The sequence below is a fragment of the Peromyscus maniculatus genome, chromosome 18 (genome assembly GCF_049852395.1).
Source record: "Peromyscus maniculatus bairdii isolate BWxNUB_F1_BW_parent chromosome 18, HU_Pman_BW_mat_3.1, whole genome shotgun sequence".
NCBI lineage: Eukaryota > Metazoa > Chordata > Mammalia > Rodentia > Cricetidae > Peromyscus > Peromyscus maniculatus.
Window position 1 is genome coordinate 1,697,713 of NC_134869.1, and position 16,380 is coordinate 1,714,092.

Here is a 16,380-nt window from a genome sequence, read left to right on the forward strand (position 1 = left end):
AGAGAAGGCAGTTCTGCATGCCCCTTGCTCTCACAGTGAGCAGCCCGTCAGCCTAGCCCACACACTGTGGTTCAGAGGCCAGTTTCTCCTGAGACTTCGCAGGCTCCACGTGGACCCTGGAATTCCACAGAGCCTGCCCTGGGACAGGGTGATCACTCCAGCACGGTCACTTAGCTGCTTGGCAGTTGGGGGAGCCTGGGCGAGTTAGTTCCCATCTCCTCGCCTCAATTTCCCCTTGTTTGTTAAATGGAGATGAATTTAGGGTTCCTCCAGAAGTGCTTGTAAGACTGTAAGATTTAAGCCCTAAATATGCTTAAGTTAGTGACTGGCTTGTAACTAAATTTTATATATATATATATATATATATATATATATATATATATATATATTAATATATATATTATTTGAAGCTTTGAAAAAAGCTTCATTTATGTCTTGAGACATAATGAAGTTCGTTATGAAAGGGTTCCACAGACAAATGGGTCTGGGAAACACCTTAATTCCTTTTGTGAATTTCAGGGCACCGAAGAGAGAAGTGTCATAAGGCAAATGTCACCCTGAGGAGAGGAGATGGTACCGCGACCCAGGTACTCACAGCTGGCTGTGCCTGCTGCTGTCCTGAGCTGGTGTTTGCAGAAGGGCCTTGGGGAAGCTTTGCAGAAGACCCTGCGCCTTGTGTGAGGCTTTCAAAGCCACTAAGAAAGCTTCTGTGTGGTGTCCGGGAGGAGTGGAGGGGCACTGGCATTTCTGCTTTGTACTCCCAGCCACCTAGAGGCCTGTGTGATTATCAACCCATTTACAGACAGGGAAATTGAGGCAGAGCGGGGTTTTAAGAAGCTTAACTGGGTCCTAAGGCTAGTAAGTGGGAGAGCTAGGATTTGAACCCTTGTAATTTGGCTCCAGAGTACATATGCTCAACCACTGTGTAATATGAGACCATGCACTTGGGTGATCTGGTGGCTTAGGGTATGAACTCTCTAGAACCTTTCAGGGAGATTGGTTCTCCCTCGTGCTTCTCATGGTCACAGAGCTGAGGTGTTTTCTAACAGTGTTCCCTGGCCTTTGGCTGTTGACACCAATGGGTGTCAGGGAGCAAGTCCATCAAGGCTGTCCAAAGCCAGTACTTCCCATCAACACACAGAGGGGGCTACACACTCCTGGCAGGGCCTGGAGTGTCTTTATGATATTCCCAAATGGATGATTCTACAGAGATTTCATGGAATGATCTCATAAAACCCCAAGAGCAAGAGTGATGTTTAGAAAGAGACGCAGAGACGTGGCATTCCTTTGCTGGGAATGGAGACCTTGGTAGGGGTGAACCCCAAGGAATCAGAATGAAGTTCCCCTGACTGGCCCTCCCATCAGAGGTGTCTAATGTTTTGATCCTGTGATATAATATCATCTATGCATATGTTGGGCTTCATTCATAGTTACCCTGGGATGCATGCAGCCTCTGGGCTGCATGTTGGGCATGTTGTCAGTCTTAGCTTTCCAGAAACCGTAGCAGAATATTGTCCAGGGATGGCACCGTTTCCCTCCTCCTTCTTGATTCTCACCCTTTGGGCCTGGTCAGCACCAGCACTGTGGGGATGCCCCCTTACCCCCTTTTGAGTCTTACATTTTCTTAGCCTGGTCCAGGGAAACTAAACTAGCTTTATATGTTTTTAGAGCACACGTGTTAGTATCATCCCCTGGCTTGAGAGCAAGTTCCCTGAGTCAAAGATCCCTAACCTGCTCTTGTGCATAAATGCCTTGGGATACAGGAAATGCTCAGCTGAAAAGCTGGCCCACAAGTGATTGCGCAAGTAGCTGTAGCCAGCCGAGATGCACTCGCCACCTGTAATGGTGATGTAGGGATGTTTAAGGACCATTCGTTCCCAGCAAGGGACCGTCCAGATCTATGAGCCTCCACCCTCAGTCTCCACTGCAATCACAATGGCCTCCCCCCCCCAACCCCCTTGTACCTTGCTTGCTTTTAAGATTTCAAACATCAGGGGCAGGCCTTGGGTGACGAGCTCCTCCGTGTACTCTTCTTCCTGAATGGTCTTGAACTCCTTGAGCAAACACTGGATGAGAGGCCTGCGGTGCTGCTGGAAGGCGATCCGCAGTGACTCCAGCCACGTGTGCAGAGTCCACGGGACACCTGCATGGGGAAAAGGCATCGGGCCAGGTGGGAGGGGAGGGCGGACGAGGGGAGGGCAGAAAACAACCAAGGAACAGGAATGTTTTTATCTGGAAGTTGGCCTTTGTCTAGGAAGTTACCAAGCTATGAATCCAAGGGACCAGCCTTCAGTGAGCACAGGCAAGACTTTCGGAAGGGGAAATTCTGCTGCTTATACGTGCTCCTCAGACTATCGAGGGTGCATTTTACAGTACCAGTCACTGCGGAGAACATTTTAATTACTCATTCTTATGCGTCTATGCCTCGGAGTCCACTGTCTTCCTACTACTCACTGGGGAGGGGAAAACTCAGGGGAAGAGGGAGTTTCAGAATTAGATGATGTAACCATACTCAGATGAGGGCTGAGAACGGTGAGACTTGGCCATCCCCTGTCACATCTAAATCAATGGGAGGGGACCATTGCTGCCCCCTGTGCGAGACATTGCCACCTGCAGCACCTCATCATGTCTCTTTCCTTTAACAAGGTCTCCTAGCAGACGACTGCCGTAACATGCAGTGAGCGGTGAGGAGGGAGAACATGCCTCGCCTGCTTCGTAATGAACAGGTAGATTGTTCTGAGCCCCCAAGCTTAATCACACAAAACAGACTCTCAGGGTAACAGCATACATTTCCTATGTACTAAATGGTCCATCTGCCAGAACAGTCACCTCTCCAGAGCAGTGATCCAGTGGCTTCTATTTGTTTTTCAGCCTGCCATGAGAGGAACCCATTTCCATGTCTCACTGTTCTCTTCCTTGCCACTAGATTGATGCTAGGCTAGCCTGGATCGCCAGACACACCAACGAGACAGCTCTGGGCTAGCTCATTGCAGAAAGAGCTGCTGCTCTCCTGAAAGGATCCTGTTGGCTCAGAGGAAAAGTCCTGGTGAGGAGGCATTTGTCTGTGTCAGTGGAGTTAGGTGTCCTATACAGTAAGTCCTCAAGCCCTGGGAACCACCTGGAGTGATTGTTAAATATACAGATTCCAGCCTTTATCCATCCAGACCCTCGACAGCAGAGCCTCTGGGTGCAGGGCCTGGCAATCTGTATTCAGACAAGCTCCCCAGGTGATTTACATATCTGGTTCAAGGTCCAGGGTTTGGAAATCAGGACAAAGTGATCCAAGGTGGGACCTCAGGGCAGGCAGGGTGCTGCTGTCTGTGGGAACAGTGTGGGTGTCTTGGCCTGGAAATGTTCTCACAAGAGAAGGAAAAGCTCCCTAGGACCCCCTGATGTGTGTGTGTGTGTGTGTGTGTGTGTGTGTGTGTGTGTGTGTGTGCATGCTGTGTCCAGTGGTGAATAGTGCCCAGACTGACCTATACTCCTGATATCAATTGTGACATCCACGTAGCCATGCTCAGCGCTGTGATACATGGCCTCCCTCAGGGCCCTCAGTTTGGCCTTGCTGTTGCGGCTGGCGCACAAGGGGGGCGGGGTTGTTTCTGCCAGGTCTGTCCCCTCAGCCAGAATCTCCTCCAGGGACAGGATATCGCTCTTCTCCTTCTCTGGCTGAGCGAGCAGTTTGCGGAACACATTCCTGTCAATCATAAACCCAGAGAGGAAGACACTCAGAACGGAGGTGGCTGTGTTGGGGCAGGGGCACAGTAGGGGTCAGGAGCTGCTCAGTGCTGCTCACTCAGGACCAGGAATGAGAGGATGGTTCCCAGATGATGGCTTCATGGATGACAGGCTTTGGGGATGAAGGAGATGGTGGGGTAGGACTGGCCATGTTTCCCGGAGGACATCTTGAGGCTGAGTAATACCCAGAAAGTTCTGGAACTCTGCCTTTTTGAGCATTAGTCTGGTGAATTTGTTCTCTTTGGGCATTGTGTAATAAAATCTGATAAGGTGGAAGAAACCTAGAGAGGACATGAGCCAACAAGAAGAACTCTGTCATTTTTATGTGAATTCTTCTCAGATCGTGGCAGCTGACGTGATGTACTCTGACCCATACCGGCCAAGAGCGACACATATCTCTGTGGTTACAGATGGCTGAGCGTGAACAGAACATGGCAGTCTGTATGCACATACAGTGCGGGAAATTGGCTCTTAGCAGAAAAGTGTGAGTGAGGGTGCTCTGGTCAGGCCCTGAGCCTGGGCTACCCCACTTCCACTAACCCCTGAGCCCCACATCCAGAGAGAGAATGGGTCTTGGGGGAGGCCTGGGAATCTGCATTTTTAACAAGCACCACTTTGGGACCTGGTGGCCTTGGCCCGTCCTAGCCTACCTGTGTCCATGGGCTGCGGCCTGGCTGAAAGAGTTCATGTCACCCTGGGGGGTTGTAGAAATTCCATTCCTGTACATGGTTCCTATCAGGGGATCCGCACCACGCTCCAACAGCAAACTAACCAGCTCAAAATTCCCTGCAAGCCCAGAGAAGGGGGTTTCGTAAAAGAAGAAAACAACAGCCAGTCACAGGTACATCAGAGGCCACATCGGAGACACCGGGGCTGGGTTCGAACCGGCGACTTACCAACAGCGGCGGCGAGCTGGAGCGGAGTTTCTGAATAGTTCTCCTCGCCATGCTCCACCGAGCCTTCTACCTTGGCTCCAGCATCCAGGAGGAGCTGCAGGAAAAGAGTGGCCACTGAGACGTGGAAGGGCGTGGTTCGTGGGGAGGCGTCAGTGTACTGGCTGACATCGGTCAGGCACTAGTGTCCCTCCCCCAAGGCCGGTGACCTTGTGCACTGGACTGGAGGCAACTTTACCTCAGAAAAGAAGCCTCTCGTCTTTTAGGACCTCAGACTACCCACAGCATGGTCCATGCACAAGGACATGTTACTCAGTTTGCTAGAAGGGCTGCCTCTCGGGCCCCGGCCTGGACGTACTGAACCTGTCTGTATTTTAACAGGCTCCCCAGGGCGTCCTTAGGAATATTAAGGTTTCTGGAAGCACTGAGATAGAAGCATCCAAATGCTGAAAGTCTCCATGGTTGGGTCTGTGTCACAAGCCTCAGAGGGCAACTGATGATCAACAGGGGCTCAAGAGTTATGACCGACCCCAGGAACATGCTCGGCCAGCCAGGCTGAGCATCCCTCCCAGACCCCCCTGGATGGCTCTGAGGACAGGGGAGGTGTTTAGTTCTCTGGCCAGCGAGATCTGGCAATGTAGCAAAAGCTGCAGAAAATGTGCTTCTCCTGCCTTCATTCGGTGCCTTTGCTGAGATACGCGGGCTTTTTAGAGGAGGCGGAGGCGCTGTCCGTTCACCGCTCTCAGTGAAGGTGCTGTTGCCTGCAGCATGTAACATGGGGGAGAACCCACCGTCTTTACTACCCACCTCCTGCTGCCCGAGAGCACATCCCCGTGACTGCACCTGCTGCCGGGATGCAGCCTGACTACCAGCAGGTTCTGTCTGGCTTTCAGCTGTTCCGTTTCCTGAATGAATGGCTGAGGACCCCATTGTCCATTAAGGGATTCTGTCTCTGTTCCCCAGATGCTATCAACTCCCTTCTTTCTTAGATCCCCCCGCCAAAAAGGGCCGAGCTTGATATTCTATAAGCGGAAGCCAGCGACAAGGGTGCTGCATCACACTCAGCCTCCTGAAACGCCGCTATGGGTCTGTCATGAGGATTCCCATAGCCAGGAAACATCAAAGGTTCCTGTGGAATGCCAACACCGCTGAGCCGTCCCTGCCGCTCCACTCTCTGCTGCACAGAATTCAGATATGTGAGCCACATCAAAGAGGTGGTTCTCACTGTCTCTGCACTCACTGTGGGGATGGAGAGGTCCTGGACTTAGATGCCAAGCTCCCTCTTCCGATGAAGTAATGACCGAGTTAAGACCGAGGCTACATCAAGTTTACCACAGATCACAGATACAGGCATGCCACCACATTTAGAGCTGTTTCAGAAGACACGGAATCTACTGTAGACCCCCCCCCCCCGCCCGGAGCCGATCCTCAAGAGTCAAGACTCACACCAGCGCATTTTTTCAAATACCCCCTCGTTGATCTGGATGCTTCTTCCCACTGGTTGGAAACCATTAGCATCTACAGAACACTAGGGTCACACCTGAGGGAAAAGTCCCTCCAGGTACTGATCCCAGCCAAGTCTCACGGTCATGTTAAGATAAGTAAAAAGAGCAAGTCCACAAAATAACAGCTGAAGTCTCACCTCAGAGCAACCAGGAAGAACTCCACAGGTCTGTCACTCTGTGTGTGAGGCTGCCTGTGGGTATGCAATGCTTTCATATTGGTTAATGCTTGGCCAAATAGATGCTGAAGTATGATAATTTCATTATAGAATACAGATATGCTACATTGAATTGCAATTAACCAATATGAATAACTCAGGGAGATATGCATGCTGGGAGAGATTTAGATTTGCATCATGGAGGAGGTCACAGTTCACGGTCAGATGTGGATAGGGAAATACGTTAATACCTGAACTACAGGAATATGTCCATGCAACACAGCAAAAGTCAGAGCCGTCCAATGGCGGGTCTCGGGGTGGACGGATGGATATTTATGAGGAGTACTGACAACCTATAAACAAATTGAAGTTATTTTTAAAAATGTGACCTTCACAATATTTAGGCTTGCAGATTCTAGCCTATCTGTGGCCAGGCACACAGACTAGGAGAGTACCAAAAAGACATCCTGGCAGGTGCCTTGGGAAATGGTGGTGACGTTGGCTAGTGATTTCCCCTGTTGAAGGCTCCAAGCAACCTCTCATTGGAACTGGGCACTGGTCTTGCTTGAGTGTCTTGGAAGAGATGCTGGAGCAGCCTTCTGGAAGCAGGCCACTGGAGGACTGTGTTGGGGATGTTATCAATGGGGGCAGGGAAAGGTTTTTGAACCTGTGTTCTCTGTGTATTCACCGTCCCCCTGAAAAGCGTTAGTGTTCGTACACTCATAGGGATGCTTTGGAAAAGTGGCTCCTATGAGCCGCCTTCTCTGACCTTCTCTTCCCCTCTTTCTGCTTAAGGAGGATGGTGGGACAGGAAGGGAGGTAGCCTGAAACATCACTAGCAAGCTAGCTATATTTCAGATCCTCAAAGGGGGCGGGTGAGGGTAGGTCTGCTTCATGCTTCCACAGTAGAGAAGACAGTCATTCATTTGAGAGAGGATGTCCCTGCCACTCTGCTCACAGGTCACCTTGGCGTCTTAGTTGAAAAGGGTCCTCATGTAACTGGAAACACAGGCACAAAACCTGCCCTGAACATACCAAGAAGTAACGAGAGACGGGGTTTCAGGATGGAGAAAGGCCTTGGATATACAAAGCCGGGACATGGTTCAGAAGCTGACAACTGGGGACTTGTGATATTAACACCACACACAGTGTTCTCCCCAGCATTCCTGGGGCATGTAACCTTGGCCTGAGCGTCCTTACAGTAGACAAAGGCACTGAGCGAATCCCATCGGAGGGTCTGGAGAGGATGATCAAAGAACACCTCTAGCTGAGGACCTTGACGGGGTCTGTGATACTCGGAGACCCATAGTAGGGTGGACAACTCGTGTATCACTTGAAACTTGTTAAGATCCAAAATGAGTTTGGATTCAGAGCTATGTTTACTGTCTGCTTTCCTCGGATGAACATAAAACTCACCAATAATTCAAAAAAGCACAGGGCAACACTGAAGGGCATCTAATTTTGAAGCAAAAAGGTTTCCTGGAGTTGCTGATTGATGGCTGCGGCATGCCAATCTCCTTGACATCTGCAACCACCAAGTGCTGGCTGAGCAGGCAGGCCTTCAGGCAGCAAAGAACAAAAAAGCGAGGATCCACTTATTTTGAGTCTTGGGGTGGTTTGGAGTCTCAAACATGGCTAGTGTCCTGCGAGGTACAAACCACAGCTGGGTCCCCCTGCTAGGCATCGATCCCTCCCGATAACGTGTGCATCATTCTTCTCCGTCTCATAAGCCCCACCACTTCTCCAGCTTTGAAGCAGGTCAGAACTTGAACCTAAGCCTGTCAGAGTCTAAAGCCTTCAGGGAGGGGAGCTTCAATTTCCAGCCTGCCATACTGTATCCCAGCAGCTTTGAGACAATTTATCCAACAAAGTGAGTCAGTGGGCCTGGGGGTGAGGGGAGGGTAGAGAATGTGAGGACCTATCTCAGCCCAAGGAGTCAGGCCAGCATGTGTCAGGCATCAGGAAAGGGCTGGAACATGGGAGTTTTCTGCCTCATCCCAGAAAGGATGAGTCAGGAGCTAGGAGCTGCTCAGTCAACATAAGCCAGAGCTCCCTGTAGCTACAGCTATTGTTTCCAATGAAGCACACGCAGGGGTATCTACTTGGGGCTTTGACTGGGACCTCAGGTAGGATACAGTCTGCCAGGTGATTTCACCACGGCGGCAGCGGCAGTCACTGAAGGGGTTGAGGAGTAATGTGTGAGGGTGACTGGGAAGGGAAAGTCTGGGCTGGCAGGGCCTGCAGCCCTCCGCACCCTCACCTCCACATTCAGGTCAGCTCCGGCATCCAGCAGCATCTGCACCATCGCCTCGTCCCCACGGACGCAGGCGTACATCAAGGGGGTCATGCCCTGCGGTGGTTAAAACCAGAGATGGAGACATTTACAAGGTGGCCGTGGTCAGTCGACAAACACATGGAACGTCTTACTGGTGGGGCACTCAGACCCTGGCAGGACAGAAGAGGACATGTGGAGCCCTGTGACGCGCAGGGTCACAGCCTTCCAGGGAAGGGAAGTGACATCACCCTTCAGCACCCATCTTTGCTTAAGTTGGAGGGTTTTCCTGAATTTCATGGTACAGCAGACCTAAGTGTGTCTTTAACACAAGCGGCTGATTGCAATGGGGGATGGTGTGGGGGGGAGGGGGCTCACAAGAACTTTCTGGATCCTGCAATATCAACCCTAAGCTATTTCATCACAATGAATACAGTCCTTCACAATAGGACAAAGTGTCTTGTTGGTCTATATGGGCCTTGGGTCAGACAGAGTCAAGGGTAACCGGACGACAACCTGGCGCGTGTGGCAGCCCCCACTGACGTCTGCTCTCACAGCACCCTTTCCAAGCCGTTAGGAAAACCCTCCCTGCTGACTCCTGCTCATCACAAACTGAGCACCACAATCGACAGAAGTGGGGGCGGAGGTCTGCACCAAGTGTTGTGAAGGCAGCTATTCGGGAAAATGTTCATGCTACAGCCTCAGCTCACACCAATGCAACCTTCAGTTTTACCAGAGATAGCTAGCAAAAATTTGGATCCATTTCTAGCCATAAATACAATGAAAAACATCACGCATGAAAATTACTCCAGCACTGGTACCCTGCAATTGAAAACACTATAAGCAAAATTCCAAAGTCAATGACAAACTGAGATGCATTTGTTACATTAAAGGACTTTGTGCCTAATAGAGAAGAAATTCCTCTAAGTAACAAGAAAACAGTAATAATGGCGATGAAAAGCAAACAAAGGAGAGCAGATTAACAGGGAATTCATATGTAATCAGAGGGTGTGCAAAGGCCAGTCAGGTTCCCGGGCGGCGGGGTGGGGTGGGGGAGTAATGAAATCTGAGAACTTAGGAAAGCCTGGTGCATTTGAGACACCACTTCCATTTTAAAGAAACATTTCCCCAAGTAAATAGAGATTGGAACAAAGATTTGTATAAGTATGTTTAGATCAACATTATTCATAAACACTTTAAATATCTGGCATTGGAAAGATAGTTAATGAATAAACACTGTAATCATTTTATACAGATACTAAAATCAGCTTACAAAAGAAAATCCAATAACATCATAAGGTATCTGAAATATAAAACACTGAAAAAAAGATGTAATAAATCTCTGGTTTTAAACAAAAGATTCCTATGATTGTGTGTTAGGGATCCTTGATGTTCAAGAAAATGATTAGTTGTCATTAAATAGTCCCATCTATTCTCTTCATGGAACTCTTTGCAAGAGCTGTCCATGGGAGAAACAGCCCCGCCTGTCCCTTGTAGCTCTTCACTCAGGGTTCACACTGAGAAGGGCTGCTTTCTCTGTCCGTGACTCCACCCCCTTCCCAAGGCGCCTCTGCACCTTGTGGGTGCCTCTGATGTACCGGTTTCAGGATCTGCTGGGTACTGCCATGTCTGGGTGATGCCCTAGGGTCCCAGACTGACTCTGGTGTCTCTTAAACTTAAAAGGACAGCAGATGGCTGAGTTCTGTCTTGTGTCAATAGCAGACTGGCAGAGAACTGACTTCAACATGCCAGCAGACACTGAAAGGCTGCAGAATCCTAAGTACAAACGGTGGTCAAGCTAATGACATTATTTCCTTTCCGGAACAGGTCTATTTTTCACTCTTTTATTTTAGGTGCAACAATCATGTGAGATTTCCATAAAGATGGACAAGTATATTTTTATAAGGTTAAAAAAAACCCCAAAACATTAAAAAAAAAAGAGGAAAAATGGGGGAGGGGCATTATTATTATTATTATTATTATTATTATTGTGATCAGCAGAGGGAGCCCGTGTCCCGCCCAGCCCCAGCACTGAGGAGGTGAGGTGCAGGCCGATTGGTACCTGTTCGCTCATGGTGTTGATCCCGTCGGGCCCCAGCAGAGACACTGCCTGCTTCACCAGGTCGGTCCGTCCACAGTTCAGCATCCGGAAGCCCAGGTCCTGCTTGAACTTGGCTTCAGTGGCCACTGCGTCCAGCTTCCGAGAAGCGCAAAAGCAGTCGTCTGCCCTGAGGGAGCGAGAGATGGTCACATGGGTGCAGCCGCTTTTCCCAGGGTCTGGTCCCTGAGGGCAGATCTCCCAGCAAGCCCCAAGTTCCCCCTTTGCTTTTCCTGCCTCCTGGTGGCTCTGAATCCTCTGTCCTCACTGCAGCTGGGTCCCTCGTCTGTGCCAGCAGCATTCTCCGCTAAGAACCGTTATGCAAATGTTTATGGAGTGTTTGTAAAGGTTAGGTCCTCCGCTAAACATCTTAGGTGAATTGATTCACTCAGTTCCCACATAACAGAAGGCATAATTCCTATGAGGATCTTTAAACCTCCAGGAAACAGGGATAAGGAGCCTTCCTGAGGCCACTCCATCTGCAAGTGACGGAGCCTGGATCTGAACCAGAGTCAGTGTGTGGAGAGCCAGTCTTTGGATCTATGGTGCCACCCGTCTCCCGGGCACAGCATCTACTGTTTGCTTGTTCACTTTTCGGACCCCTCACACCATGCTGTGGACTTCTGAGCAGGCATTTGTCTGTGTCCATTCCAGTGACTGACGGCATTAAGAAGTGAGAGTTGAATGGAACACAGGACGGAGTCCCTACGTTCGAAATAGAACAAGCCAGAGCACTTGTCAGACGGAATGAGAGATGGCAAGGTGCTTCAGCAAGCGAGTTCAGGGAGAAAGGTGAGGACGGGGAAGGGAACCGACGGGGGAGGGTGATACGGGCCCGTGTGCAAAGGATATCACTATCTTCTCCCAGTGAAGTAACAGTCATTCCATCACGCCACTAAGCATTCCTGGTGTGCCCGTTTGGGTCACGCTCCGCTCTCTCTAGGTGTCACATCACCATCCCTGCTCTGGAAGCCCGCAGTCTGGTGAGGGAGAGGATGGGCGCAGGCCATAATTCCGTGTATCTAATACAAAGTGTTGAGGGTTCAGAGACATTATTTCTGAGTGAAATATGTTGTGGGACTGTAAACCTCTCTGTACCACACCCCTCCCCCCCGCAGGGGAGCTTAGGCTTCCTAGGAAGGTGACCCCTGAGCTGTGATTATAGTGATGGGGAAGGAAATCGAGACACAAGTGTTTTGTGCAGGGCCAGCAGGAGCAAGGGTCCAGAGGAGACATGTCGGGCTCCCACAGGGGTCAGTGTTTCTGGGGCGTTAACCTTTGTGCCAGGAGCTGAGGGAAGTGGGGTGAGGCCACAGAGACCCTATGGCTAAAAGGTGTGGTGGAGACGATGGAGGAACCCAGGGCCTCGCTTCAAACATGGCATCAGCATCCTAGACTTTTGGACTGTGCCTTATGGCTTCTTGGTCCAGTGCATGTGGGCTTTGAACTTGGCTAGAGTTGCCAGATTAGGCAATCTACAAACGCTAAATCAACAGTCATGGGGCATCGTTATATCAAAGCTTTACCCATTGTTTATCGAAGACAGAAATTTAACTGGGTTTCCTCTTTTCTCTTCTGAAGAAGGGCAGAGCTAAATATGCGGAGAAACTCAGGATCCCCCACCTTTAGTGTGGTGGCGGGGACTAATGGCCCCCAGAACTGCCCAAGGAAGCTTGTGACACCAGAGTAACAGGGCAAGACCCGAGGGTGCAGATCACAGAGGCTTCCAGGGGGAGTAAGTGTGTTATTCTACAGTACCAGGATCGTGTGTGTGTGTGTGTGTGTGTGTGTGTGTGTGTGTGTGTGTGTGTGCGTGCAAATCTCCGGCTGTCGACTTGATCCATTGCATGGACAATGTTTCTTGTGAAATCACGCGGCTCCCACCCTGGGGAAGGATGTGGAAGGAGGGCAGGGAGTGTGCTTCAGGCTGTTTCGTGGCATGGCATGGCTGGTGAACTCGTGAACTCGTAGTAGCTGTGGCCACCTGTTGAAGATCTGTACAAGCCTGAGCCTGTCACCATTTCACATGGCGGGAGGAGGGCTTCGTGATGACCCCCCACCAGCTGAGGACTTTTATGTAGTTAATGGTTCCCATGTTTTCTCTAGTGGTATAACCACTGGTAATGCACCCATGTTCCTGTAAATAATGCTAGTAAGACTCACTGGGTTATTAGAAACACAGAAACACGGAAACAGGAGGATTATTTGGAAAGAGGGGGCATCAGTAAGAGTGAGGGGGAGACAAAAACCGTTACAGAGTGGCGGATATGATAAAATAAACACATGTATGAAAATGTCTTGATGAAACCCAATATATATAATTAATACACACTAATAATAAAAACATTAAAAAGGAGTGCCCATCTGGGGACAGAGATATGAGCGATCACCATCACAGAAAACCCACCTAGTCATTTCTTCTTGCTTGTCTGTCTCTGAGCCTTCTGATAGCCTCAGTACTTCCTGGCCTCATTCAGATACGTGGTGGTTTTCCCCCTTTCCCTGAAATCAAGCTGCATTCCATAGGACTGGGCAGGCATGCCAGTGCCCACTGTGTGTTAAAGCCCATGCCAAGGAGCTCCAGAGGAGGGAGGCAGAGGCTGGGTCCGCAGAACTCAAAAGCTTGTAAACAGATAATTCTAAGAACATCACAAGTGTTTACCAGCTCCTGAGGTTCTTGATTTTAATTAGAAAGAGACAAATGGCAGGGAAATTACTGCAGCTAAAATGATGATAATTGTTATTACAGGAAGCTGACGTTTACCGAATACTTATTGTGGAGATCTAAGCTCTTTCTGTGTGTTAACCTGTACCGTCATCATGGTGAGCCCCAGAGCTAAGTGCTGTGTGCAGCCTACTCCAACAATGAGGAGACCGAGGCAAAGGAATTTACCAGAGACACAGATCCTAAAGGACAAGCTGACATGTGTCAGGGGGTCAGAGGGCCCTGGAACACACCACATATTTAGCCTCTTTTGGAGCTGGACTGTTGGACCTCCAAATTCAGCATCTCCAAATGAACTGTATGAACGAACACCTCTGTCCCCAGCCTCCGAACTTCCTCCTAGCTGCCCATCTCAGTCATTGACATTGCTGCTCACCCAGGTGCTGAAACTGCAACCTGGTCTCACACCCGCATCCATCCCAACAGCTGTTACATTGACCCTGAATCCCAAATCCATCCCTGTTCCCACCCTCATGGCTCTCCATGGGTCCCAGCGCACACCTCAGGGTGGAAGTGTAGGAGCCCAACAGTCTTCTTGATTCCATTCTCCCCACCCCATGCCACCTCTCACACAGAGTCAGAGTGAGTGTCAGAACAGGCAGGGCCTCTTGGGTCTCTTCTAAAGCCTTCTAGTATATTGAGGACAAAATTTGGCTCTTGGCACACACCCAAGGATCATGTCCCTTTTCTTTCCCTTGGAAAGCCTTCCTTGGGGTTCTGTGCAGGGCTGGCTCCTCCTTGTCCTTCAAGGGTAAGCTTGATCATAGCCAAGGAGGCCTCCCAGCAGACCACCTATACAGAGGTGTGCCCTTCTCCTGTCTACACAATCATCTCCCGGCCTTTGTCCCCTTGGCAGCATCTTCACAATTAGTGACTAGTTTTCTTAAAAAAAAAAAAAATTAAATATCATTTAATTAATTGACTAGTGTGTTTCCCTCTCTTACGTTATTGTGTGTATGTACACGTGCACATACACAGTGCATGTGTCGAGCTCAGAGAATCAGTTTGGGAGTGAGTTCTCTCCTTCCCCGATATGAGGCTCAGATCCAGTTTAGACCAGCGGCCTTCTTACCAAGTGCCCTAGCCGCTGAGTCACGATGCCAGCTCCTAGTTTGTTTTTTTTTTCCTGCCAGCATGCATGTCTAAGCCCAGGGACAGGACCACACCCATCTTGTTCTCCGCTGTAGGCAAAACAGAGTTGAATGCAAATAGCAAGAACTGATAGGGAGACAGGTGTGCACCACCATGTAGTCTGTTTAAAAATGAACACTTCACCTTAACTGACTGCTAAAAATTAAACCTATACATTTATAATGTGTAACACGATACTTTGAAATATGTGCACACTGTAGACTGGCCAAATTAAGACAATTAATGTGTTGCCTTACATGCTAAGCATGTCTCTGGTGAGAGCAGCTCAGAGCTACTCTTTTTTACCTCCTCATGCATGCTGGACAAGCAACCCAGCACCCGAGCTGTGTCTGCAGCCCCAAATCTACTTGTTAGCAATTTTCAAGTATGTAACACAAGGTTATAAACTATATTCCCCATGTTTCATAGCAAATCTCCTGAATTTATTTCCTCCTAATTGAAAATTTGTATCTTTCAACTTTCAACTCACACATATCTCTTGACCACACTCTGCTCTCTGCTTCCTGGAGAGCAGCATTTTCAGGTTCCATGTGTACCTGAGGTCACACATCATTTATCTGTCTTTTTATGCCCAGCTTATCTCCCTTAACACAGTGTACTCCAGGCTGGGCAGTTGTGGCACACGCCTTTAATCCCAGCACTCAGCAGAGGCAGAGGCAGGTGGATCTCTGTGAGTTTGAGGCCAGCCTGGGCTACAGAAAGAGAGTTCCAGGACAGGCTAGAAAGCTACACAGAGAAACCCCTTCTCAAAAAAAACAAAACAAAAAAAACCAAACAAACAAACAAAAAAAGCAAAAACCCCACAAACAGACAAACAAAAAAACCACAGTGTACTCCAGGTCCACTTCTGTTGTGATGACAGAACTTCCTTTTGAAAGGCTGACTAGTGTTCTGTTTCACACACACACACACACACACACACACACACACACACACACACACACACACACATCACCTCACATTTGCTTTATCCATTCATCTGCTGATGGGCAGTTAGGTTGACTCCATTTCTTAATTATGTAAATGATGCTTCAACCTAACCTGGTGATATGAACTAGCTCTGTGACTACTGACTTCCTTATGTGTCCAGTAGTAAGACTGTTGGATTCTGTCGTAGTTCTGCCTTACATTCGAGGAAGCTCCATGTTTTCGACAATGGCTGCATTTACACGTTCCCACCAACAGTGCACACGGATGCCCTTTTCTTTTTGACCATAGCTATTATATCAGGTGGAATTGTATTTTCCATCATTTTATTGCGACATGTTATTGTCATTTTAATGTGAAATTCCCTAATGGGTAGTGATGGCTGGCATTTAAAAATAAATACACTTACTGACCATTTCTTTGTCTTCTTCTGAGAAATGTCTCCTCAGGTCCTTTGCTCATTTTTAGATTGAGTTATTTGCCTTGTTGCTACTGAGTTGAGTTTATTACACACTCTGGCTGCTCCCTCCATGTCTGATGTGTTTGCAGACATGTTCTGCTCTGTGCGAGCACCACATGCTGTGTGTCTTTCACGCTCTGTTCAGTCGGCCGGCTTTTCACTGTTGACTCCTTTGCTGTGCAGACTTTGAAATTTGATGCAATTCCATTTGTCTACTTTGGATTTTGTTGCCTGTGTTTTTGGAGTCATATCCAAAAATTATTACCAAAACCAAAGTCATGGAGTTTTCCCTCTGTGTTTTACAGTTTTAGGTCTTGAGCCCATTCTGAGTTAATTTTTGAATGTAGTACATGATGAGGGTCTAATTCCATTCTTCTGCATGTGGATATTCAGTTTGCCCAATACCACACATTGAAGAGACTATTATTTGCTCCACTGGAGAGTGTCCCCCATCC

The 16,380-nt window shown here is 48.9% G+C and overlaps 1 protein-coding gene across 6 annotated transcripts in view; it reads right to left on the reverse strand.

Moving 5' to 3' along the window:
- The window catches only part of Abtb3 (ankyrin repeat and BTB domain containing 3), a 266,416-nt gene that overhangs the window by 22,257 nt on the left and 227,779 nt on the right, over positions 1-16,380 (reverse strand). For 2 of the 6 annotated variants that reach the window (XM_006986960.4, XM_006986961.4), the window contains 7 exons: positions 10,626-10,791; positions 8,552-8,641; positions 6,543-6,644; positions 4,635-4,728; positions 4,389-4,524; positions 3,477-3,697; positions 1,965-2,143 (listed from right to left, as the gene is read on the reverse strand). In XM_006986960.4, coding sequence (XP_006987022.1) covers positions 1,965-2,143; positions 3,477-3,697; positions 4,389-4,524; positions 4,635-4,728; positions 6,543-6,644; positions 8,552-8,641; positions 10,626-10,791 — 988 coding nt within the window. The remainder of the gene's footprint in view (positions 1-1,964; positions 2,144-3,476; positions 3,698-4,388; positions 4,525-4,634; positions 4,729-6,542; positions 6,645-8,551; positions 8,642-10,625; positions 10,792-16,380) is intronic. The other 4 variants (XM_076554452.1, XM_016005496.3, XM_042263132.2 and 1 more) reach the window with 4 other exon arrangements.